Raw genomic sequence first — 24,679 nt, 5'->3', positions numbered from 1 at the left:
ATACCGGAAGTTATGGGTTCTTGAGGCAACTTTGTTCCTCATGAGGAGAGGCATCTCTGTGCAAAGTTTCATGTCTCTACAACATACGGGGCATGAGATATGCCCATTCAAAGTTTGCAATTTCAATCGGTTGCTATAGCGCCCCCCTTTGGCCAATTGATGTAATATTGCTTCATTCGCANATGTCTCTACAACATACGGGGCATGAGATATGCCCATTCAAAGTTTGCAATTTCAATCGGTTGCTATAGCGCCCCCCTTTGGCCAATTGATGTAATATTGCTTCATTCGCATCCTCCCATGACCCTCTACCACTGTGCCAAATTTGACATGGATTGACCAAGTCAGTGAGGAGAAAAACGTGGAACAGACACACCCACACTCACAGACAGAGTTTTCATCATTATATAATAAGATATACACACACAAACATTTTGTACAGATGTTTTATGGAGGGTTATGTGCTAGGCTATTTCTTGGCTAGGAGCAGTAACTTCCTGGAGTGTTGTCTTCACCGCAAAGAGCATGGATACCAAGAGGCGAAGCTCAATAGAACGCCCCATAGCAACAGACTCGCCCATGGTTTCGTCCTACCGCCGCCATTTTGGACTGTCAGCAGACCGCAGCAGACCCGCTTGCATACAAAAACACACAGACAAACTGAAGTATATCGCTATTAATTATGCTTACAATGCTACTCACCTCGTGATAGCTTGGTCACAGCTGCTTTTTCACGTTTTTGTAAAGCAAAATATAGACTTTAAAAAAAAAACTAAAACGAAGAAAAACGGCCTAGATGGCATCTCTACGTATTACATCCACTTATGAGAAGATTAAATTAATTACTCCTTCAAAATCACCCCATAAGCCAATCTACCAAAAAAAAAAAAAAATCCAATATTTTAACTAGAAACACATTAATGGTGACGTCACATAGTCAGGAATAAAGATTTATTTACAGTTTGTACAGTAAGGGGACAGTAATAATAATATATAGGCTAGGGATACACCGAAATGAAAGTTTGTGGCCGAAGCCGAATAATATTAAACGCTTGGCCGAATACCGAATATCGTTGTTTAGTTTTTCATTAGTTTTTGCAGATGAACCCCCTCCAGATTAGTGTTGTCATGGTACCAAAATTGGATCCCACTGTACGATACCAATGAAAATATCGTGGTTCTGAGTAGTATCACGATACCACAGTGAAAATGAGGCAGGTGTGCCTTTTGTCATTTATAAAAAGATACTTTTCTATTATAGGCCACATCAATGATATTTCAATGGAATAAATTACTTATTGACTTATTCATACTTCAAAAAGAAATAGGGGGGATCAAAATAAATAAAATAAGAATCAACCAGCCACCCTCCTCCCCTTCATAAGTAAAGAACAGTCCCTAAAGTGCGGTGAGGTTTGTGGGCCGTGAACAGCTCTTTCTCCTCTGACACGTCACATACCTGTGTTCGGCTGGCTCGGCTGGCTCGGCTGTTCAGGTACTTCTGGGCAGTCATGACGCCAAGAAGAGGATATTATTGGAGCCGACTTCTCCATCGCCGGTAAGCTGATGGCCGCCGTATTTGACAGGAATACATTACTGTCTGTGTCTGTGACCCCCGTTCAACCCACAATCGGTGGCATTCGCCTTTCGTTTCTGCTGGTGGTTGAAATCTGTAGGCTGCTCGCACAGCGTGCTGAATGATTTAAGCCTGTTTTGCTCGCTCAAAACTATTTTTAGTCACAAATGCGAGTGCTGTGAGGGACGGATCGCCACACTGCCGACATTTTACTCCGCCTGTCACGGCACACTGTTTGATTGTGTTATCAAAACACGCCGCTATTATTCGGCCTTGCTTTTAACTTATTCCACCGAATGCCGAATGTGTGTTTTTTTTGCAATATTCGGCCGAATATATTCGGTTACTAATATTTGGTGCATCCCTAATATAGGCTATTTTAATATGATATATTTTAATGCTAAAGCAGTAATCAGTTCTGATATAAATGGTCCAAGAGGCNTAAAACTTACACCTCCGGAGTTCTTACCTGTCGGGATCCTTCGGGAAACGGTGGAAGGCCAGGTGCGGGGTGTTCCACTGAGGGTGTTCCACTGATAGTTGTTGCAGTTAATTGCACTACACTGTTTTCTTTTACTTTTTTTCTCCCCTCTCCTTGACATCTTGCATGTTGTCTGGGCACAACAGTCCAAGCTCAGCAGTCCAAAATGGCGGCAGCGCTACCGCAGCGCCCCTAGTGGCTGTTGGCAAAAATTCAACGGAGCTTCGCCTCTTGGCCTCATTGGTATCCATGCTCTTTGTTCACCGTAAAATTGACCCTCCACCAAGTCCCGCCCCCAGACTCAGAGATTGACCAATCATAGCATAGCATTGGGCCGGCTCAGACCAGCATCTGACAACAGCACAACTGTGCTCCATTGACTCTCATGCAATTGTTTCAGTTTTCCTTCAATTTCACTCTGGTTTTGTTTATTTCTAACTAAATGTTGTGCCTGGAGTATGTGTATTAATGACACTCGTTACTTGGAGAGGTTGGAAGGAGACGGTCAGCTTCGTGTGTGAAACAGACAGCACATGAGCCACAGAGCAGTGTGCCCCTGAATGACACCAAAAGGCAGTAGAAAGTCTTAGCGTAGTTTATTATGACATGACATGACTATTTTGGTACAAACATTTACTTGCCAGTGTGGTGGATAGCCTTCCGAGATTTACTTGCCCCATGGAAAATCTACCCGTATTTGGCGCTTGGCGGGTGTTAATTTCTGATCCTGAAGTCCCCCCGTTCTATTCTTTGTCCCACGCTAAGCTAACTGTCCCCTGGCTGTAGTTTCATATTTAACGGACAGACCTGAGAGCAGTATTGATGTTCTCATCAAAGGCTCTGCAAGAAAGCAAATGTTTCTCAAACTGTTGAACATTTTCTACCTTATTGGTGACAAATATTAGCCACACTGATATCAGACAGAGTCTGATATCCAAAAACTTGCTACCATGGTAAATGCTGGGAGACAGACTTTCCGCTTCACCTGCTCTACCAGGGTGCTACAATATATATTTAAAACCAGACTACTAGTGTGCATGTAAAAATGTGTTTTCCTTATTCTTCATGTCCACAGGAGGTGGATCAGCTTCGTCTGGAGCGTCTTCAGATCGACGAGCAGCTGAGACAGATAGGAGGGGGAAGTGGAGGAGGAGGGACGGGACCCCGAAACCTTAAAGACAAAACCTACGTGTTCGATAACGGCATGGGGCTGGGGATGGGGAGAGGAGCAGGAGGAGGCGGAGGAGGGAAACCCTATGGAGGAGGGGGAGGAAGAGGTGGCAGAGGGCGAAGAGGAGGAGGTGCAGCTTTTGCCTCAGGTACGATAAAATGACTAAACCTTGATAAAGAACAAGTGAATTCATTAAAACGTGTTTGAATGAGTTACATTTATATCTTGCTTTCAAGCACTGTGCTGGCACACATAAAAGCTCAACTAAATGATCTGAAGCTTTAATATGAAATACTCATCTCAAGTGTTGGAGTTAGCGGAGTGCAAGTGGTGTCATTGGGTCGGATGTAAAGGCACAGTGACTAAGCAAAAGAGCCGATTCTCTGGTTTAGATCAAGGTTATTTTCAGCCATATCTGATGAAAGGTAATTACCTCTCTTTTTGTGTACAGTGGTCCTTTTTTCAGGGTAAAATAAGTGTTTCCTTTATTTCAATGTGAAGTACATGAAACATCCAGCTCGTACAAGGATATCAGTACTGAATGGAGAGTTTTTCTTAAACAAAATGTTATGTTTTTATTCTTAAGCTTATATTCTCTGTTCGTATGTTGATCTGTGTTTGCGTATGGTACTGGGTGCCTAAATATCCCTCGGGATCAGTAAAGTATCCATCCATCCTGGTGAAACAATTATTTAATTGTTAATTCCACGTTGTCTCGCTGAGGCAGTTTAATGAAGTTTGACTCGTGTGCGCCGTCCCCCCAGGCACCAACTCGGAGGCATCCAATGCTTCAGAGACAGAGTCAGACCACAGAGACGAGCTCAGCGATTGGTCGCTGGCCCCCACCGAGGAGCTGATGACAGGAGGAGGGACCCTGCCCAGACGGACAGATGGGCGGAAGAGAGCGGGCGGAGGAGGGCCGCGGGGACGAGGAGGGAGAGGAAGAGGAGGGTATAAAGGTAGGCAGTAATTATCATTGGCTGTCATTCATGTTTCTTCATTGATTTCATGTCATTCAGGATCATCCTCAACGGAGAAGAGAAGTCAAATATGTACAGTGGAAAAGCTTGAGTAACCTATTGTTATTCTCCCATTTAAACAGAGATGAAGATAATTTGAAGATAATGAATGGAGATGATCTTTACTCAAGTTCTAAAAAACAAAGAAGGAGAAATAAATGAGTGTGTAGTGAAATGAAATAAATAACAGTCTGAGATGCTTTTCATTAAATTATAGCCAGAAGAATGGGAATGAATCCAATAATGAGGTCCCTGCAGATTCCCTTCACTAATAAATTCTCATTTAGTCTTTGCTTTTCAAGGAGATCCACATTTATAGTGAAAAAAGAATTTCCCCAGACATAAATGTAATTATGGCACATTTAGATTTAACCCCATTTTCAAGATGATACCTGCAGCGAGCTGCTGCCTGAGACTGGAGGGGCTGTTGAAGGTTTTGGCAACATGACAGTGACAGGCAGTGGTTTTTGGTTCCACTTTGATTTGCTCTACAGTTTTATCACCCATGAGGTGATGGGAATGAGGATGATACCTGTGAGTTGAGACTGAATTTGTCTGTCCTGGTTTAGGTGACGACATGCAGTGGAGCGAGCCAAGACCTCGTCATGTCAGAGAACCCAAGACAAGAGCGCAGGAAGACACTCTACAGGTAACACACACATTCACCACTGAAATGATCAGCTCTGTTGGGTGTCAATCCTAACAATAACAAGCAAACACTTCTCAACATTACACAGAGCCACCGGTTTTTAAATTGAATTGCATCTGCTGGATTTGGAGGAGGAAGAAGAAGAAGGAGGAGAAAGAGGAGCAGGAAGACAATTGATAATTTAAAATAAAATTAAAAATAAATAGAAATCGTATTTCTAATTCACACAGCACAATGCCTGAGTAGGCATTAGCATGTTTATTCTGCATCACCCAGGGCTCAAACTCACAACCTCAGACACCAAGGGCAAGTCATGATCCTGTTGAGCTACCAGCCAAGTGAGAAACCAGAAATTAGCTTCACACTGTGACCTTGAAAATCACCAGTCCTGCGTGTAAAGGCAGATTTCAAACTAGTGTCAGAAATTCAGTTAACGAGAATGAGAATAAGACTGAGTGTTTTTGTACTTCATTTAGACAACAGAGATGTTTCTATTTTTTTTGTTTTTAAATAGGTTGCAGTTTAAAGTTGCTCTTAGTTCCATTGACTTTTGTATCTTGCATGAGGACATAATTACTAATACAAATTACTGTCATAAGTTTCTGAGATACAAATCTGAAATATGCCACACTACTTCTACCATGACATGAACATATAGTCTTTGTTTTCATAAAAAGCCATGTAGTGGCTGTTCACACTAAAACATTTTGATGCTCAGTTTTTGATAACTCAAAAATCTGGCGGGATTGTTTGTGCTGGAGAGTCTGAAGATGCTGTGTAGCGGATTTTGGTGTCAATTAAGTGAAAAATGTGGGAGGAGATAAGGGTTATTTAAGTTTTACAGTTTTTGAGAAAAACAGTGATGGACATCATAATTCCTGCAGCTCAAAGATAATAACATTTCTGCCACCTTGGACATAACTTTTTGGTAAAAGATGTAAAGTCGTAGCATGTTCGACTGGTTTATTAGGAATTTTTAAAGTTTGAAGCGCCACCATCAGGCATAGGACTGGACCAAGCTGCAAAGAGTTGTTTATTTTCATGCATGGGAAGAAAGTCAGATTTCCTCGTAGGAAAAAAATTGTTAGAAGAAGAAGAGCTTTGGGAAATACAAGAGCAGAGCTGCCCAGCCCTAATTATTTGAGGCCAAGAAAATGATGTTAACATTTACAGACATCTTTTTCCTGTATTTATTGTGTCAGAGTAGGGTATCAGTCCAAACTGGCCAAAACTCTGACACATATGTGGTCCTGTGTCAGAGTTTTTGGAATTAGGAATGAACATGTTTCTCCTTCTTCTTTCTCAACCAAAGAAATGACTCCTATCTCAGGCAATATTTGGGATCGATCCAGATGAGAAAACAGTCAGGTTGAACAATCCATGAAAGGAGAGATGTTTTGGAGCTTACTAAAAGATACCAATCTGACCAAAACTAAATCATTTCTGTGACTGGCTTTGTGCAAGTTATTAGCAGACAACACATGCCGTCTCTTCTCTGCAACATCAAACTATTTCTGCAGTAATTAACGAAACTTTGTTCGCACAGCACCTTCAGTGTTGTGTGTGTGAGCGCAGTAAAGCTTTGATTTGAACACAATCATTTCCCCTGCATGAACAGCTTATTGATGAAAAGGGATATCTGTAAAGCTATGGCTGTGATTACTTTTTTTGCAGGTCAGATGCTGGTGCTTAACTATAAGTATTTTAATTATTTATTTCAAATTGTAATATGTGAGAGATATGTTCATATAGTTAGGGTGTATTTTAGGCATGGGACAATATAAAAATGACATGTAGGGGTGGAAAAAGAAAATTAAACAGCGAAGTATCACAATATTTTTGTGTGCAATATCGTATCGTCACACAGTGCCATTTATTACATAAATTATTAATACAACAAATACAAATTAAACTTTTGGCAGCCTACTAGAATAATATAATCAGTTGCTTTTTCAGTCCACTAGATACATTTTGTTGCTGCAGAAAAATGGCTGAAGTGAGATAAACAGACTGAAAAATTTAACTTGTGAGATACAACAGATTTTGACTTTCCTTTCCTTGCGAGGCTGGTCATTTTTTTGGAAGGGTCTAGATGCAGTCTTGCAGATTACTCGCATCACTTCTCAACACACCCACTTTACTACAGGAAAGACAGAAGTGTCGCACACTCTTGAGTTGTCTGTCATCTTGCTGAACATTACAGTAGGAAGCTTCATAAATAACTCTGAGATAGAAGTATGTTTAGTCTTTGCTTAACTCTGCTTGATTCAGAGGAGAGTCTTGATAAAAATGAGCCCAGAACCCATCCATCAGTGATTGTGCATTTGATCACAGGGTGTCCACAGGGTCTTAAAAAGTATTAAAAGTTAATAAATCAAATGTTGGAAAATTAAGGCCCTTAAAAAGTATTAAAAAGTATTAAAAAGTCTTAATCGCGATTTTATGAAGTATTAAATTTTCTTGGCATTCAAGTTTTGACAAAAAGTATCCATGAATGTATAATTTATTTTCCTCCTTGCGACTATTACAAACAACGATGTGTAGGTAGGCACACTCGGACTGCCACTCGAGGCCGTGCGCGTACCTGTGTGACATCACACAACGGCGCACGTCCAGGCGCCACACAGAGGAGCAAAAGACAATAAAAAATCCATCTCATCTAATCTGAGTTCTGTTGTATGTTTGTGCTCCATAGATTTAATTTCAAACTACAACTTTTTAGTAAGTTAAAGATGCGTTGCTGCTAACGACAGCTTGAAGTGGCGATGAGGTCTTAAGGTTTTTTTGGGAGGTCTTAAAAAAGTCTTAAAAAGGTATTGAAGTTAATCTCAGGATTCCTGCATATACCCTGGATCATATCCTTGCAGCTGTGAAGTGTGGACCCAGACTGTACTTACTTCTTTTCTCCCACAGATCCGTGTGGACGGTAACAACGAGCGCAGCGTGCAGCACTCCTCAGGGGGGCGAGGAGGAGGAGGAGGAGGGCCTTCCTCATCCCAGGGTGGCCTCAGTGCCAGCGGGGAGGGCCCGTCTCGCCATCACCATCAGAGACCCATCAGAGACCGAGGGATGAAGAAGGACAAACAGGACGCTCCTCCGCTGGTGAACGGAGTGTCGTAGATACACCACTGGAGGACCTTCTCACTTAGACACACTCACAGGCAACTCGTCATAAACCATCGTAGAGTCTCTCTCGCTTTTTTCTTTCTCTGTCTTTGTCAAACACATGAATACACATATTTGATCAGCAAGGAAGAGTTTACCGTAGTGAAGTCGTAGACCAGAGGCGATCTGGTATCTGCTGGTCTGCTCTGTGGAGCTCTTTGAGTGGACTGGTCTGGTTTGTTCTCGACTGTTCAGGTACCTCCTGCTCTTCTCTGGAGTGACAGATAAAGGAAACTGCTTTTTGGACAGAAGGAAAAGAAGAGGAGGGATTTAACTAAAGCTCATCTCTCACAGAGGCATCAAGCCCAAACATGCTCCCCTACCCAACCAAGGCAAACAATTGTTTGCTTGGTGTGTTTTTATTTTGTTTGTTTTTTTGGATCAACTTAATTGGAGGGTTTCTTTTTTTCCCACGGCCCTGTTTGGACTTTAATACAACAGAAAAAAAGAAATCAAGGGAATAATTGGTTGACAAGGAAACACAAAGTCACAGCCACTTCAGACAGCAGGATGAAATATGTGTTCCTGCTACACTTCAAACATATTTTTACTGCGGATGTTTATTGTAAAGATCTGGTAGTGCACAGTTTAGGGGCTCAGTGTTTCCCACAGTATGAGAATTTATTTTTGGTGTTCTAAAGCTCCAAAATTGGACACTTGGGAGTCACCTGCAACACAACATTGCATTTATGATATACTGTAACCATACTGAGTAGAATCATTTAGCATCTTTCTGGTGCATCTCCGGAGAGACCTTTGAACTTAATTGGTCATTTCAAAATACCAAATCTTTCTCACTTTGTATATGGGAAACACGAGAGCTGTCAGGATGGGTAAAAATGTTTGTAGAGGGCACTTTTTTGTTGTATTTTCTTTTTGTTTTTTTGGGATAGTCATTTGAACCCTGATCACCATGCTGACACTTGAGCAAGTCAAAGAGGAGTTCAAAGTGTCCATGTTTTAGAATGAAATGCTCACAGGTATGCATGTGAAAAAAATTTCCAACGAGTACTTATCTCATGGTTCAAGTCATCTGTGTTATTCTTTTAGTCTCGTGGAGCATTAGACTAAGCATGAATTCAACAGCATATGAGACATACCAATGGGGAAACATAAATCTGAGGCACTCTGATGCAAATAAACTGTTAAAAAAGATACTAACTCCCAGCAGTCTTCAACAGGGTACAAAATGGCACGTACTGCTGTAACTTTTAAAATTTACTGACCAGGATTCATGAGTTGGCCAACAGCGACTGGGCATCGACATTAAAAGCAAGATGGGTGCATTAAGCCTTACTGAAGCGTTCTGTCCATTCAGTCCACCCGACTCTGTTCAACCATCTCTGTGAACAGTGACCGGCTTTAATTTATGAATCCATTGCAATGACTATAAAAAAGATGGACAGCGTGTCTCCACTTCCATCTACAATATAAAAATGAAGCCAAAACAGCACGGATATGACCCCTGCCATCTTGCGCTGGTGATGGCATTTGGAGCCAGATTCTGTGCGGTAGAGATCTCCGCAGTATCGAGTTCCCGCTGTCCAAACCAGTCGTGAATAGCACCATTGAATGTGAGCACACCAGTTTCCACATTCAGCTATTAAACATGACATCACAACCTTTTTTTTTATAGCATAGAATAACTAATTAAAACCAGACTTATCATAAAAACGACCTCTTGAACAAACAGCCAAAAATGACAGAAACCATCTTTGGGAAAAGTTACTTTGATGTGCATTTTGATATTTTAGTTTGGTCCATGTCACATCTGCTTACATGGAGGGGGCGGGGTATATGACTTGTACTGCAGCCAGCCACCAGGGGGCAAGGGGATGTTTTAGCTTTACTTTGTGGAGCTGTCATGACGTCCATCTTCATTATTTAGTCTAGGGTCCATTGATTGCCCATATAAGCTGTATATGTGCACAGTAACACAAGAAAGCTCTCAGTGAGACTGGGAGCCAGTTATTACAAATACTGTTAATAAGTTTAGAACATATAAATGGCAGAAGATTTGTGCTGCTCGAAGGGCGTTAGAGAGGGAAAAAAATAGGCGGAGGAGTCCTGGGGTAATACGTCCTCTATGTGGATTGGCCTTGATACTTAAGGACTTGCACAAAAAAACTAGACCCACACTACCTACTGTAAATCTCATCACTGATATTCTAAATTCAGCACATCATAGCCAGGAACAGGTGAAACCTGTTTCTTCACATTGGTATCCAGTCATTATAAAAGAAACAGTGAGTGAAGCCTTTCCTGCAGTCATGAATAAAAGCTTCATGGTACAGTTAATCCAGCTGTCCTGATACATTCATGACAACATCTCTGCAGTTGTTCTCAGCAGAACTGGACTCCTTTTTAAAATGATCCTCCCAGTACTTGTTTATCTCGTTGGTGAAGACCTGTATCCTGTATCAAACTGATGAAAGCTTTTTCAACCTCAGCAGTGAGATATTTCACAGAGAGGGCGTAGGCTGGGAGCTAAAATTACTTTGGCCAGTTCCGCTTACATTCAACAAAGCACTCTTGGATGGAGGCCACTGAAATTAGTCCAATTAATTTTAGCTTTCAGACAAACCTGATCAGGTAGCAGGATTTGAGGCGGCAGCTTTGTGACTTGAACTCCTGTCACCTGATCACATGAACTTTTCTTTAATTTATGAAACCTTTGTGTTTATCCCTTTTTGTTATGCAGTTAGTAAACCTGTTTGAAGTATTATTGTAGAGGAAACATTCATTGAGTTATACCTTGAAAAATAAAAATTTGCTGTAAGTTTTATTCTTCCTGGTTTTCCAACTTATTCTGGGCCCAACCCTCTTACTTAAACTTTTTATATTAATCTCTTTTAATTTTGTTATTTCCTCTTGGCTGGAGGAGGAAGGAGTCTGACTTCTGACCTTCAATATACTTTTTATTACAACAATTTGTAATCTTTATTAAACCACAATATCAGGCCCTGTTCCGCTGCCATGCAGGGTGCAATGCATTTTTTACATGCATGATTTGAACTGTGCATTTCTCTGCATTTTGCTGTTAAATAGCAGGACTTTGCATGTCACATGACTAAATTAAAGTAATCGTGAAGTTAAAAGTTGAAGTTTTGAATATAAAATCAGGTTAAAGATGCAAGATTTTGATCCACAAGTCCAGTCTGCCACTCCTCGAGATCATAATGAGGCTTTTATTTTATCTTAGTGCCTTGGGTATATGCTTCTCCATGTCTGTGAATTTGGTCCATTCTGAAAAGCACCTGATTGCTCTGAAAAGATCAAAGCTTTTTATACTATATGTCTAAACCCACTGTAACACCCCTTTCATTTTTTTGAGGACATAGGTGTTTCTTGCATGGGTGATTCCTTGACCTTATATGCATTTTTAGAAACTATTTGGGGAGGCACAGTGGTGTAAGATGTTTCTGGCCATTCATTTTGTCCCATAACACTTCCACTCGTCTATCGTTGCTCCAAACTTGTCAGCCTCTGTGACACACCGATGCAGACTTAAACAAAAAGAGACAGTCGTGTCATCAAATAGCTGAAAGTGACTTTGTTTAAACAGCGCAGGTGTTCAGACATCAAACAGACATCAGGCAAAACAATGTGTTAACTTCAAGCTCTTATCTCAAGGTGTTCCAACCTGCTGTTGGATCATCATCATCATCATCATTACCACCACCATCGAAATATATAGGGAACACTTTATGTGGGACGAAGGCCTTTGAAGATCATGTACATTCTCAGCTGTCCTGAATTGTACCCTGAATTCAAACTGACTGCAGTAACCTAGATGGGCTAGTGTAGAAAGTACTTGTGGATTTATGATTGAACGCAGATTGATAATAGCGTTAGTTTGAATTAAAAAAAAAAAAAAACTGTTGAAATGTGAGAAAGTCACTGTAAAACAAAAAAGCTAAGCAAAAAAAAAGTTTCTCGAAGTTTCTCTGTGCATACGTCGGCTTATCTTTTTAAGGACAATGCGGCATTAAATCACAATATTGTATCTCCTCACTGTAACAAGTCAAGTAACCAGCAGAATATTTGGACTAGTCGATTAGCTGTGCTCTTCAGCTTCAGTGTTTCTACGTGCAAATGTTGAGGAATCAAATATTCACCAGGTTAAATCTACTCATTTAATCAATGTTAGCCTACAAGTTGTTTAGAAATAACCTTGTAAAGTTAGCCTTTAAATCTAGCTTCTCTCTTTGTGGTGCTCTTACAGGTTCGTTTTGACAGTTTGGAAATCGGCTGTTTTGCTCTCTGGTGAAAAGTTAGAAAAGAAGATTGACACCACATTCCTTACAGATAGACACGAGATTGGTATCAATCTTCTCATTGAATTCTCTGCAAGAAAGCAAAATGGCATATTTCCCAAAATGTTGAACGATTCCTTTCTAAAATAGCATTCTTTCGGAGCATCGTCAGTGAGCATAACATTACTTTACAGTAGGTTGGATCAACTTTTAACCAGACACACAAAAAAACCCACTGGACTTCAAAATATCCACTGTGCTCCATTTTCAACAGATGCTTAAAATCTTGCGGTAAAAAAAACGAGATTTATACATAAAGTAGGCTGACCTGTCAGCTAGAAAGCTGCGAATGCTCAGAGAAACCTCACCATATTTTGTGTGACATGTGCCTTTAATTGTGGCTAGTATCACAACCTAGACATGTAAATCAGGGATGATGAGACGTTGATAATGGACCAGATGTGTAAAGGTGGCTACTTCCTGCCGTGACATCGTTGAGTCACTGCGGGTCATCGCTGGCAAAGCCGAGCATTTCTGAGCTTCCTTTAAACTCAAGGTGTGGGTGTTATTTGCGCCGGGGGTTTAGGCACACCAGGAAACTGCCTGCTTTAACCACCTGATCCTTTTTAAACGCTGACGGTGTTGTATCCTTGTACAGACGACAAACATAAGCCCGTAGCTTATGACCTGGTTCAACTGATCTGGGAAATGGATTCAGTTACTTTTGTACCCCAGTGCAGTTCATGACCTTGAGTGGCTACTTTGGCGCCTTTGGTTCTGTTCCAAAGGCAAAGACTGCCATTTCTCCCTTTTTAAAAATGTTACCTCGAGATGCAAAATAATGTGACCCAGTGTAACTTTACCCCTTCGCTCTCTTTCCTTCTCAGAAAGTAACTGTTATGAAGTAACTGAAATGATTTCAGAGGTTGAGCCAGGTCTTATCTTTTACCAGAGATCAGTGTACCTTTCTAGTCTTGCGATGCATGTTCATCTTTATTATGGACTTTGGAGACTTTCAGTAGGTTCGGACACATGTTCCAAAAAGACATACATAAGTTTAGTTTTTTTGTTTTGTTTTAAATCAGTGTTACTTTGTCTCAGTTCTCCTTGACTTGAGTTCAGCTTGAGTAGCCAGTGATGAGTTCTGACAACCATCAACTTAGAGTCAGTGACACTTGGGGAACTTTTACCTTTTAGAAAATGTCACAAGAAACGGTTATGTAACATGAGTAATGAATCATGAAACAGGCTTTTTTTTTTGTTTTGTTTTGTTTTGTTTTTTGTTTTTTTGATTAGAAGTCCATCTTTCTTTTTCAGAAGTATTATTGGTGTCTCCATTTCTCTCTCACTAATCTGTTAGGACCTTTGCTTTCACTTGCCGTTCACACTGCAGCCATGTTGCATTTTTATCCCGATAAGCATTCTCTGCAGTGCATCGACACATGGCTCAAGTGAAAGTAACCTCTATATTGTCAATAGAGCATCAGCAGTATGGAGTTGCTTTGTATTGTTTAAAAAAATTGAAAAAAAAAGTGATGGAAAAAAGAAGGGAGGGTGGCAAACTGTATATAATGATGTCATTATTTGTCTGAGAAAAGATTTGTACTATTGTTTCAAATGTGCACTTATCCTGATATTTTCTCTTTTTTTTGCTGTTTAATATCAGTCAAATGCTAGAGCTCTTGATAATAAACTTAATGATGTGTGAAAAAAATAGTATCCTCTATAGCAGGGTTGAGTCACACACAGCTGTCACTAATAATGAAATGTCCATAGTGCTGCAGAACTTGAAAAATAGCGTTACATTACTGAAAGTTTGATTTTACTGGAGTTTGATTTTTTTATTTGACAGGGAAAATCCACCCTAAAGCTGAATTCAGGAATGAAAACCCACACAGGAATTTTGACTGAAGTTAAACTGACCTTGAGATGTTTGGTTATGTGATAGGACCGTATCATATGACCAAACGTCTTTTCTTAGGTCCATGTAGGTACAAAGAGAACGGGATACAGTGTTGGAAGCGTTCATTCCAATAAATGTTGCTCAAAAAGTTTGATTTTCTGGATGTAAAATAACCCGGATCTTCCACATTGTTGGGCCCACGGAGCAAGCGCACTGGAGACTTTAGCCAGCCAAGCGGCTAACTTCCAGTTTAGCCTTTCACTAAGCTAAATGGGGATAAACTTACCTAATCTTGTGACTCCTGTAGACTTTCAAAATGTTATCGGACTGAAGGGATCAAATGGATTTACAGATGTCACATAGTAAGTCTATGGGAGAAAGTCTTTTTGGGTCCAATTGCGTCACGTGACAGACCTGGAAGTTGTCATTCCACAGTTTTGGCCGCTCAGATCAGATTGGCTCGGAATCCTTGTGCTGTTCCTGGGGGCTTGCTAACTTGAAGTTGAGGAGGACCATGAGATGCAGTTAAAAGCTCGGGGGGGGGGGGCGGTTGGAGGCAATTTGCTTAGCTTAGCATAACAACTGAAAGCTCGGGGAAACGCTAGCCTGGCTGTCTTTGAATCTCTAGAATACAGCCACCGACACTTTTTAAACTAATGGAAACATCATTTATCATTTGTTCATTTCAAACACAAACAGAAACCAAAAAAGTTTTAGTAGTTTCAGTTCTCATGAAACCACAACTTGTATTTTTACAGTTCTGTTTGTGTACAGATTCAACAAGTGAGACACAACTTGTTAATTAGTGACCTTTGCAGATGTAAGAAGGTACATTCTTGAGCTAACTATATCCTCATTCCACATTATGCACACACACTTAAGTGGTACTGATTTTGTGATCTAACTCTGTATTTTCCAAAGCGTAACAATTCTTTCAACATCAGAAAGAAAGCACATGTTGGTCTAACATGTATCGCACTGCAGCTTTGGGGAAAGTTAACCTCTTAAGTGATGTAACCTTTGTGAATAATGTTTTAAGGTGGACTTTCCCTTAAACTTTGACGGGATAGAAGAGTCTTGTACATGTGGTCATTTCCTGGACTTGTCATCTCTCATGTACAGAGACCCAGCTTGTTTTTTTCAGTCACCACAGTGCTGGGTAATGACAGGTGTTTCATTTAGATTAACATTTTATTATTCTTTTTGACTTGCAGGTGTAAAAATTTTCATAAGGTTAAGCCAGCAAGGTGCTGGTGATGAGACTTATCTCCCAAAAGCCAGTTCCTCTTGAACTGACAAAAAGAACCACATGCAAGTTTGATGCATTTGGAAGGTGTTACAGACCTTGGGGCTACAGAAGTCTGCAAAGGTCCGACCTTCACATCAGCTCTCTGTTGTGTCACACCAGAGACAATGAATTTCTTTGCATCTGTGGCTGCTTCAACCTGCTTGTTGGTGTATTTTATTGTGCCTCCAAACACCAGGTTTAGAGTGTATGCTAGACTTTTTTAACTGCTGGAAGTGAATCATCAAAAGCAGTTTAATGGCTTTTTCATGCTTTGGTTTGATTTTTAGCAGGATTACTAACAAACTGTAATGCTAGGCCAAGGCTTGTACTATAGTGGAAAATGTAAATTTAAAAAAAGATGAGGGAGGACTGTTGCATGCTGACCAGTTGGGTCATTGAAGAACTGGTGCTAATGAAGCATTTCTACAATGGGGGTTTTAATTAAGAGTCTCCTATAACTGACTGGCTATTACATCATTATCCAATCCTGCTATTTCCAGTGGCCTGCCATGGAAACCACTAATTTAAGATGAGATCGGTCGAGATCATGGCAGAAAAATAAATGTAGCGTCTTGATCTGGTATCCAGCCTTTTTAAAAACATTGCAAATATGGTCATACGGAAAGCTGCAGGGGAAAACAAACCATTTGGGATCCCAAACCAAAGTTTAGGACAAGGAGCAGCATGCACACATTTAATTCCCAGGATCAAGCTGTGTACATTTTGATTCTGCCTGGCAATGTAAGATGTCATATGGGATACCCAATGGCACTATGAAGAACACTGCTGAGGACATCCATGTTTTGCAGATGCACTGTTCTTAAGATGCTACTTAGTTGCACTGTCTTATGTTTGTTTTGGCATGACACTGTCCTCAATGCAATCCTCTGTCTCCAGTACATTAGAACAGTAACGGTAGTTTGGTACTCCATAAAGTAGAATGGCTCTACCAAAACTGTATAATACTTAAAGATGGATTTTGAAAGAGTAATGCTTCTTTAAAATAGTGAAGCACTGTTAACTCACATGAAACTTTTGATATTATAATTGACTGGTACTTTACTTTCTGTTCGAGGTAATATGATTTGGCAGCTGTTTACATAATGAGAGGTTTCATGTCAGTTGACAGTGTTACTGATAGTTGTGGGATTGTTCACCGTTTCTCTCATGAAATGTTTGTTGTTGAGGGTGTTTTCCAGCAAAATGCGGGGTAGTGGCTTTCCTTGATATTCAACTGTCGTGATGTTGTGCTGTTCTAATGTTCTGGTGTATAGAGTGTACATTTTACCCATGATGCAGTGGGTTGCAGAAGGGGAATGCTAGTGATTTAATCTGCATTTTGCGTGAATGACGTTCATTCTTCATCTGCCCCAAGGGATGCTCTAATTCAAACCAGGCATTAGACTGAATTAATCTAAACTTCAACACTGTGTTGTGTTGCCTTGCTAATGTGGTCAGGTGACCGAACTATTGACACAACTTTGTCAACAGACCTTGATTTTGACTTGATATGCCAGAAGATACTGTATATGTCAAACATACAGTGATAATGCAGAAAGCACAAGAATTTGAATTGGGGAGTCCCATTTCAGTTCGGAAAACTTTCAATGTTTTCAACTGTAAAAGAGTCCCATGTGACCATTTTGCATCCCTACTTCACTAAGCCTTGTGTACAGCTGGGGTTGCAACATGGTTCATGTGGAACCACATGAGATGAGACGACCCAAAAATGTCCTTGTCATTGCTTGCCATACTCCATATTAGCAGAATGTATATAACATTAACGAATACTAACTAGACACGTTGTGGGCTGTTTAACAGCATAGTGCCAGAAAGTGAAGACACGCAGAGAATCTGTAGATACTTAAACCAGGGTAGTCAAAAAAGCTGTAAACCTCGTGTGCACTTTTGGGCATTTTTTTTGTTTCCTTTTGTACATACTACTAGCATTTAAGATGTTTGGGTTGACATGTCTGGTTATAGTGCAATATATTTTGTATGCAAGCAGTTTCAATAAATAAAGGTCGATCTTCCTCCGTTAGCTCCGGCTGATCTTTGTATTTATAAGTTTCAGGATCTCACTGTCAGCTATCAGTGTGCACTAAACTGTGCCAAAAGTTGGATGAGCATTGCTAAAGGAAGCCCAGAATTCTTGTTCGATGATGGTTTGACCTATAGGCCCTGCAGAGGGAATTAGGACGTGCTGTCATTAATACACTTAGCCCTCACTAAGCCCTATTTACATTGTATTTTCTGGGACTACAGCAGCTGGCTCCACTGGCCACATGGCCTACTCAACTGCCATCACTGTATAACTCGTTCTGCTATCCTTACTATTAGTCACTAGCTGGTTATTCCACTGGTATAGACTTTTCCTGAATTATGCTCCTTCACTGTTCTTACCACAGAAAAAAAAACATGGTTTCAGGATGAATTTTTGCAGTCAGTCTATGCGCTCACCGGGTGGGCACTCTCTCTGTAACTGATGTTTGGTTGAGTACTCAGATCACTTACCTAGGTAAAAGTAGCAATGCCACAGTGCAGAAATACTGTGTTACAAATGAAAGTCTTCATTCACAATGTTACATAAAGGTCCAGTGTGTAGGATTAGGGGAATCAATTAGCAGAAATCCTCAAATATGAGGATTGTTGTCTTTTTCTTACCTTAGAATGAGCTATTTATATCTACATAGGGAGCGGGAGATTGCAATGTTGTACCACCATGTTTCTACAGTAGCCCAGAACAGACAAACCAAACGCTGCTTCACATCAGCCACCAAAGTTAGCAACCCCTCCTTGACAAGAGCATCGTAAAAACACTTTTTTTGATATATGTGAAACTGCTTTATTCAGTGTTTTTACTGGTTTAAATCAGCTGGTCCATTTGTTTTGGACAGAAAGAGACTTATATGAATAATTTGGCCAATAAAAAAACAAACAAACAAACAAAAAAACATTTCAAAAGTATTTTCATTAAAATATTCTTTAAGTACCAAAAGTAAAAGTACTCATCATGCAGAATGACCCATTTGAAAATAATAAATTATAGTGCTGCATTATAAGTATTGATGCATTAATGTGTTCATCATTTTAATGTTGCAGCTCATAAATGTGGGGATAATTTTAACTATACTGTATGTACCTTTTGGTGTTGTATTTGTATGGCATTGTATTAATAATCTAAATGGCAAAGTAAGTAGACCCTAAAGCTTTAACATGACACAATTTGTCCCCAAAATGTAGTGAAGTCAATGTATAAAGTAGAACAAAATGGAAATACTCAAGTAAAGTACATGTACCTGAAATTGAAAAATTGCACTTAAGTACTGTGTTTGAGTAAAAGGATCAGTAGTGTGTTCTAGCAATCCAGAACCATCATCTGCACCAACACACTCACCACAGCTGTCTGTAACAAGTTGTGGGTTAAAATTAAAAAAAACAAACAGAATACTTTCTTAGTACTATTTCTCTGCCTTCAAGAGTGTGGTCTAGCCAGTAGAGGCTGCTGGGCACATAATGCAAATTGGAAATACTAGATTTTTCTATGTTGGGATTTTTCTAAAAACAATAACTCATGCTCAGCAGTTTCAACTGTGACACTAGACTAGATGAATGCATGTTGCAGATGTCACAGCCTCCGTCCTCACTGTTGTAAAGTCAAACTCATGCCGTAAAATTGCTGGTTTCAGCTGTTGAGAGGCTCCTACTAGTCTAAATGGTGAAGCAACAGCGATGCCAAGGTTGAGAAACATGGTGTCAACACAAAGTTCCATTTAAAAAGCCAATCTGATATCAGAATAAACATTAGTTATTGTTGTGTCATCTTGCCATGGTGTAAGTGGGATAATTCACTCTGTGACCTGTGTAATGAATGACTGAATGCTAGCAACTCTGTGAGACTGTACTTAAGAACAGCAGTGCTTTAGCTAAAAGTTAATGTCCGAAGCATTGCCCACAATGCTAAGACGATGCTAAGATACTAATATTTGGCAGATACAATGTTTACCATGCTCACCATCTTACTTCCAACACTGGCTAATTAGTGCAAAAGACAAAATACAGCTTGGTCATAAACCAAGAATTGGACAACCATAGAATTTGACCTGATGATGGCACAAGATGAAAAGTCAGACAAACACCAAAGTTATTACACTCCTCCCTGAGGTGAATGTCTGCACCAAACTTGATATTGAGAATGAATCAGAACAATAAAGTTGTAGGTTGCAAAACCAAAACAGTGAGCTAAAATGTGCTAAATCGCTCTGTAAAGTTAAATTAACTACAGAGTTGGGTAATAATCCTCTGTGGGTTTGTCACTAAGCGCAACACCTTTCACATTACACAGTCAAATGAGCGAAAGGCTAGTTAATGTAAAAATTCTAATTAGTACAGCTTTAATGTGTTTTTATCAGTATAATTTATTGAGTGACCCAGAGCTGATTATCACCCTCGTTACTCTTGAACACTGCGGTGAGTGTGTGTTGGGGCAGAGTGGTTTTGGAAAACAGAAGATGACATGTCATGAAGTCTTGCTTCAAACATGGTCATTATAACCAGATATATTGTAACTTGAGATTTATTGTGGCACCTGTGGTGGTCAGGAGTCCTTACCCTCCATGTTTAATTCATAGACACACCTTTGTTCCTTTCATTACAACCTTGTATGCTGGAACATTGTGGCCTTGAATAGGATCAGCATGTTTGGTCCATTAGTAAATGACCAAGAGGATGCTCAGGATAAAATGAGATTATAATAGGAGGCTCCCTTGTGGGGCACAGTGACAATCAAGAGCCAAGGCCAAACTCTTCCGTTCCTCCACTACTTCTGAAACTGGACAAAGGAAAACTCTTGAAATCATTTAAACACTATTTGAGTGGAGCATAATAAGTATTCTAAATGCTAATTTAATAATTCTAGAAGCTTTATGGCTTTTTCAACAAAGCAGTATTTGCTTTGGAAAATGGAAGGGGCTCTCCAGTAAATTGACAAATGATCACCCTAACCATACTGCCATATGTGCAGTAGACCCACTTCTTTATTCAGTCTCAATCCCTGGAAGATCATTATCATGGTAAAGGCTTGAAATGTAGTCATTGGTGGTAATTAATTGCTGAACCTGGTTACACATATCAGAATTGAAATTTAGCTTCAGTCTTTCAGCTAGATAGCTACATGTCCAGGACTAAGACATTTATTTTCTTATTTCTTTAAATGAACTCTGGAAAAGTTTTTGTAATAAAAATCCAGAACCTACTATACGAAATGCATTTAGCTCATGAGCTAGACTCAAATTATTTCACAGCAATAACTAAATTAATACTAATTATTATATTATATTTTATATATATATAGCACCTTTAATTAAAAATAAAAAGACAATAGGATTGTTGATTCTGAGTTATTGAGTTAAAGGAAATTTTGTGCCATACAATAGTTAACGTCACTGAGACCATCTAAAACAGCAGCTAGGCTTTTTGGGTCACCAGGTCCCAAGGGACGGTATATCTCTGTGTGTTGTTTGCATAGTAATGAAAAGATACGCTGTGACATTGAATGATTTAGCTAAATGTAAACATGTTGACAGAAAGTAAAAGTGGACCTAACATTGAACCTTGTGGTACACCACAGGTAATGTCAGTTGTAGAAGATGAGCAGTTACCTATGGTGACTGAGTGGGTTCTTTCTAAAAAAGTAAGAATAAAACCAACTGTGTATAATGTCCTTGATGCCAAACCAGGTTTTGAGACAATTAAAATGGAATAATCTACTGTGTCAAGCTGTACTTAGGTTTAAAACAGTCTAAATTGCAGTCTTCCCCTGTTTGCTGCATCAACATACATATTATCCAGTAATCATCACTGCATATCTGACAAAATCATCAAAGGAAATTTATAATTTATAGTTTATATATAGATATTATAGCTTATGTAGAAAAAGCATATGATTTTGTTTAAGATAGCTAATAACTATTTGAAAAAAAAAAATAGAAATAAGAAAGTAAATCATGACGTAGATGGTTTTGCCTTTTTGAGGACATATATACCAAATGGCAACATTTTTAAATTAGCAACATTTTTTTTATCATTCCTCTTTGATAACAGGTATGTATTCAAGGTGGCAATCTGAATCACTGGCAAGGGCTGGCTCTCTTTATGGGCCCCTCCACCCCAGAAGCCCCAGTGCAACTGCACTGCCTGTACTGTCTATATTAACATCCTTGTGGCATAATTATGTAGAACACAAATGAAGTATTGCGGATCACAAAAATGCTTAAATGCTGCACAGGGTAACCCTTTGCTTGGCAATTAAAATGACTCAGATATAATGAGAGCTGATGATGATGTCAGTGTATTTTTCAGCAGTAAAAAGATTTGAATGAAATATGTTTGTGCCCTTTTGTAACAAAACTTCTTTTACTTGTAATAAAATTCCCCCCAAAAAGAACTACCTTAACAACTTTGGCAAGGTGTATGGCTTTGAATTTGTCTGTGAAGTCACGCTGCAGGTTTTCAGCAAGTTTCATAAAGATTAAGTTAGAGATTTTTCCATTTGTGTGATGAAAAATAAGACTAACTCATTTGTTTTCAGAGTGTAATACTGGCTTTTAGCCACATGGGGGAGCTGTGGTACCGTGTTGATCTACTGCTGCTTCATGTACCAGACACAGAGAAAGAGAGAGAGAGAGAGAGAGAGAGAGAGAGAGAGAGAGAGAGAGAGAGAGCGCCTGGGCCCATATTGAAAATTCATGACATGCACTTCTCAACTTGTGCAAGATACACAGCAAGTATAATGAGCTAAAAGCTGAGAACTTGGTCCTTCCTGACTATTCTATCAGTTTGTATTTCTTTTGGGCTCTGTGTCTGTGTGTGTGACTCTAACTCTCTATGTCATCATTTAAATATAAATTACTGGCACAGCTGTGGCTTTAACAATACTGCAAAAGACACTAGCAGGGAAAAAAAAGGAAAAATCTCTAAACAAACAGCTACTCGGGTCGTCGTAAGGACCGTGTAATGAATTGAAATTGAATTTATGTGTGTAGCTCTCCGTATATTTGCCTTTAATTGCATTTATCTTAATGTCGCTCTATCTTTTTTTGTCATCTGATCCTTCATCGACTCTTCCGACAATTGCTTTTTAAAATTCTGCCACATCTTTCTTTTTCTCTCCCTCTCTCCAGTCATTCTCTGTCTCTCAGTGTCTGACCTAGTTTTGGACAGCCTTTCTTACACGCACACATACACACAGACACAGACACACACACACACACACATACACACAAAACCAGTGTTCCCGCAGGTGCTTAAAATCCTTGAAAATTGTTTGAATTTTGATGTGGTGTTTTTAAGGTCCGGAGACGTCTGGAATATTGATTTGTGAGGTTGAAATGGCTGGGATTGATCAAGGTCATGAAACAGCACTTTCAGACAATATTGCTTATGGCAGGCAGTGTTTTATTCCCATCATGCTCTATGGTTAACTCTCTTCTCTTCTCCTCTCTTCATCTGAGGCTGCTGTTTGTACTTGCAGAGTGTGATGTAGAGTAGTGCTGGCATGTTGCCCCAGACCAGACCAAAATACTCACACACACATGCACACACACACACTCACCAAGACACACACAAATACAGAGATACACCATCCAAAACAAAGACACAAGCACACACACACACACGCACACACACACAGCCCACAGTATATCTTCAAAATATTACTTCCGATACATTTGGACTTCTCGCGTTCTCTCATCACGAGTAAAAACACGCAGGCTTCTGCGTAGGAGGACTTTTTAAAGGAGAGGACAGTGATGTCACAAAGGCACCACAGTTACAGCTACAGCACATGCTGAGCGAGAAGTTTCAACCATCTGGTCAATCATTATTCATAGCGAGGCGTAAACAGTAAAACGTGCCGCTGGGCATGTGTTGCAGCAAGTGTATGATAGAGAGTGAGGATGGCGGGCTGCTAAACTGTTATTAACACACTGCTGCCTCGGCTAATCTCAAAGGAAGGTGAAGTGGTAAAGATACAAAAGCGAACAAAGTTTGTCGCCCTGTTTCAGAAACCACCTGGACTAAGAACTGTGCAGTGTAAAATGTTTTAGGGAACATTTGTCAGTGCTGGCATCCTGCTTTCATGCTTTTCTGCATAGGACTTTTTTTCCACTAAAGCTTCACAAGGGTCCTTTTCAATTGTGGCACCAAATTACAGAACTGTGTGAAAACAATGGCGGACTCAGGCTGTCTGAGGGGCAGGGGTGAAAAACTTTTATTTTTATTTTTTTTTTTAAAGTTCACCAGCTGGTTGTGGTGAAACACAAGTATGCAGAAAATTTTCTAGCATGTAGACCAGCCTATATGGCAGTACACCATGTTTTTAAGGCACAATTTTAAGGCACTTCATCATGTTTTCTGTACCAGAGGGACACCGTAAAAGGCACAGCATCATGTTTTCTCCACTAAAGGGACACCCCAGAGAGCACTTCATCATGTTATTCTCCACTGGAGGGACACCCTAGAGGGCACATCATCAGATTTTCTCCACTGGAGGGACACCCTAGAGGGCACTTCACCACGTTTTCTCCACTGGAAGGACACCCTTGAGCACCCTTCATTATGTTTTCTCCAATGGGGGGACACCCTAGGGGGCACTGCATCATGTTTTCTCCAATGGAAGGACACCCTAGAGGGCGCTGCATCATATTTTCTCCACTGGAAGGACACCCTTGAGCACCCTTCATTATGTTTTCTCCAATGGAAGGACACCCTAGAGGGCACTGCATCATGTTTTCTCCACTGGAAGGACACCCTTGAGAACCCTTCATTATGTTTTCTCCAATGGAAGGACACCCTAGAGTGCACTGCATCATGTTTTCTCCACTGGAAGGACACCCTTGAGCACCCTTCATTATGTTTTCTCCAATGGAAGGACACCCTAGAGTGCACTGCATCATGTTTTCTCCACTGGGGGGACACCCTAGGGGGCACTTCATCTCATTTTCTCCACTGGAAGGACACCCTAGAGGGCACTTTATCACATTTTTTCCACTGGAGGGACACCCTAGAGGGTGCTGCATCATGTTTTCTCCACTGGGGGGGACACCCTAGGGGGCACTTCATCACATTTTCTGCACTGGAGAGAAGTCCTATAGTGTACATCATTATGTTGTC

General features: G+C 40.1%; 1 protein-coding gene across 1 annotated transcript in view; it reads left to right on the top strand.

Moving 5' to 3' along the window:
- Positions 1–14,031, top strand: part of fmr1 (fragile X messenger ribonucleoprotein 1) — a 26,969-nt gene extending 12,938 nt beyond the window's left edge. Inside the window, exons 12-15 of the mRNA XM_050041997.1 lie at positions 3,133–3,376; positions 3,993–4,187; positions 4,817–4,896; positions 7,810–14,031. Coding sequence (XP_049897954.1) covers positions 3,133–3,376; positions 3,993–4,187; positions 4,817–4,896; positions 7,810–8,016 — 726 coding nt within the window. The 3' untranslated portion in view covers positions 8,017–14,031. The remainder of the gene's footprint in view (positions 1–3,132; positions 3,377–3,992; positions 4,188–4,816; positions 4,897–7,809) is intronic.
- The last annotated feature ends 10,648 nt before the right edge of the window (positions 14,032–24,679 follow it).

Source organism: Epinephelus moara, chromosome 4 (genome assembly GCF_006386435.1).
Source record: "Epinephelus moara isolate mb chromosome 4, YSFRI_EMoa_1.0, whole genome shotgun sequence".
Lineage (NCBI taxonomy): Eukaryota > Metazoa > Chordata > Actinopteri > Perciformes > Serranidae > Epinephelus > Epinephelus moara.
Note: the sequence above shows the minus strand (reverse complement) of the source record. Positions and strands in the feature narration are given on the sequence as shown.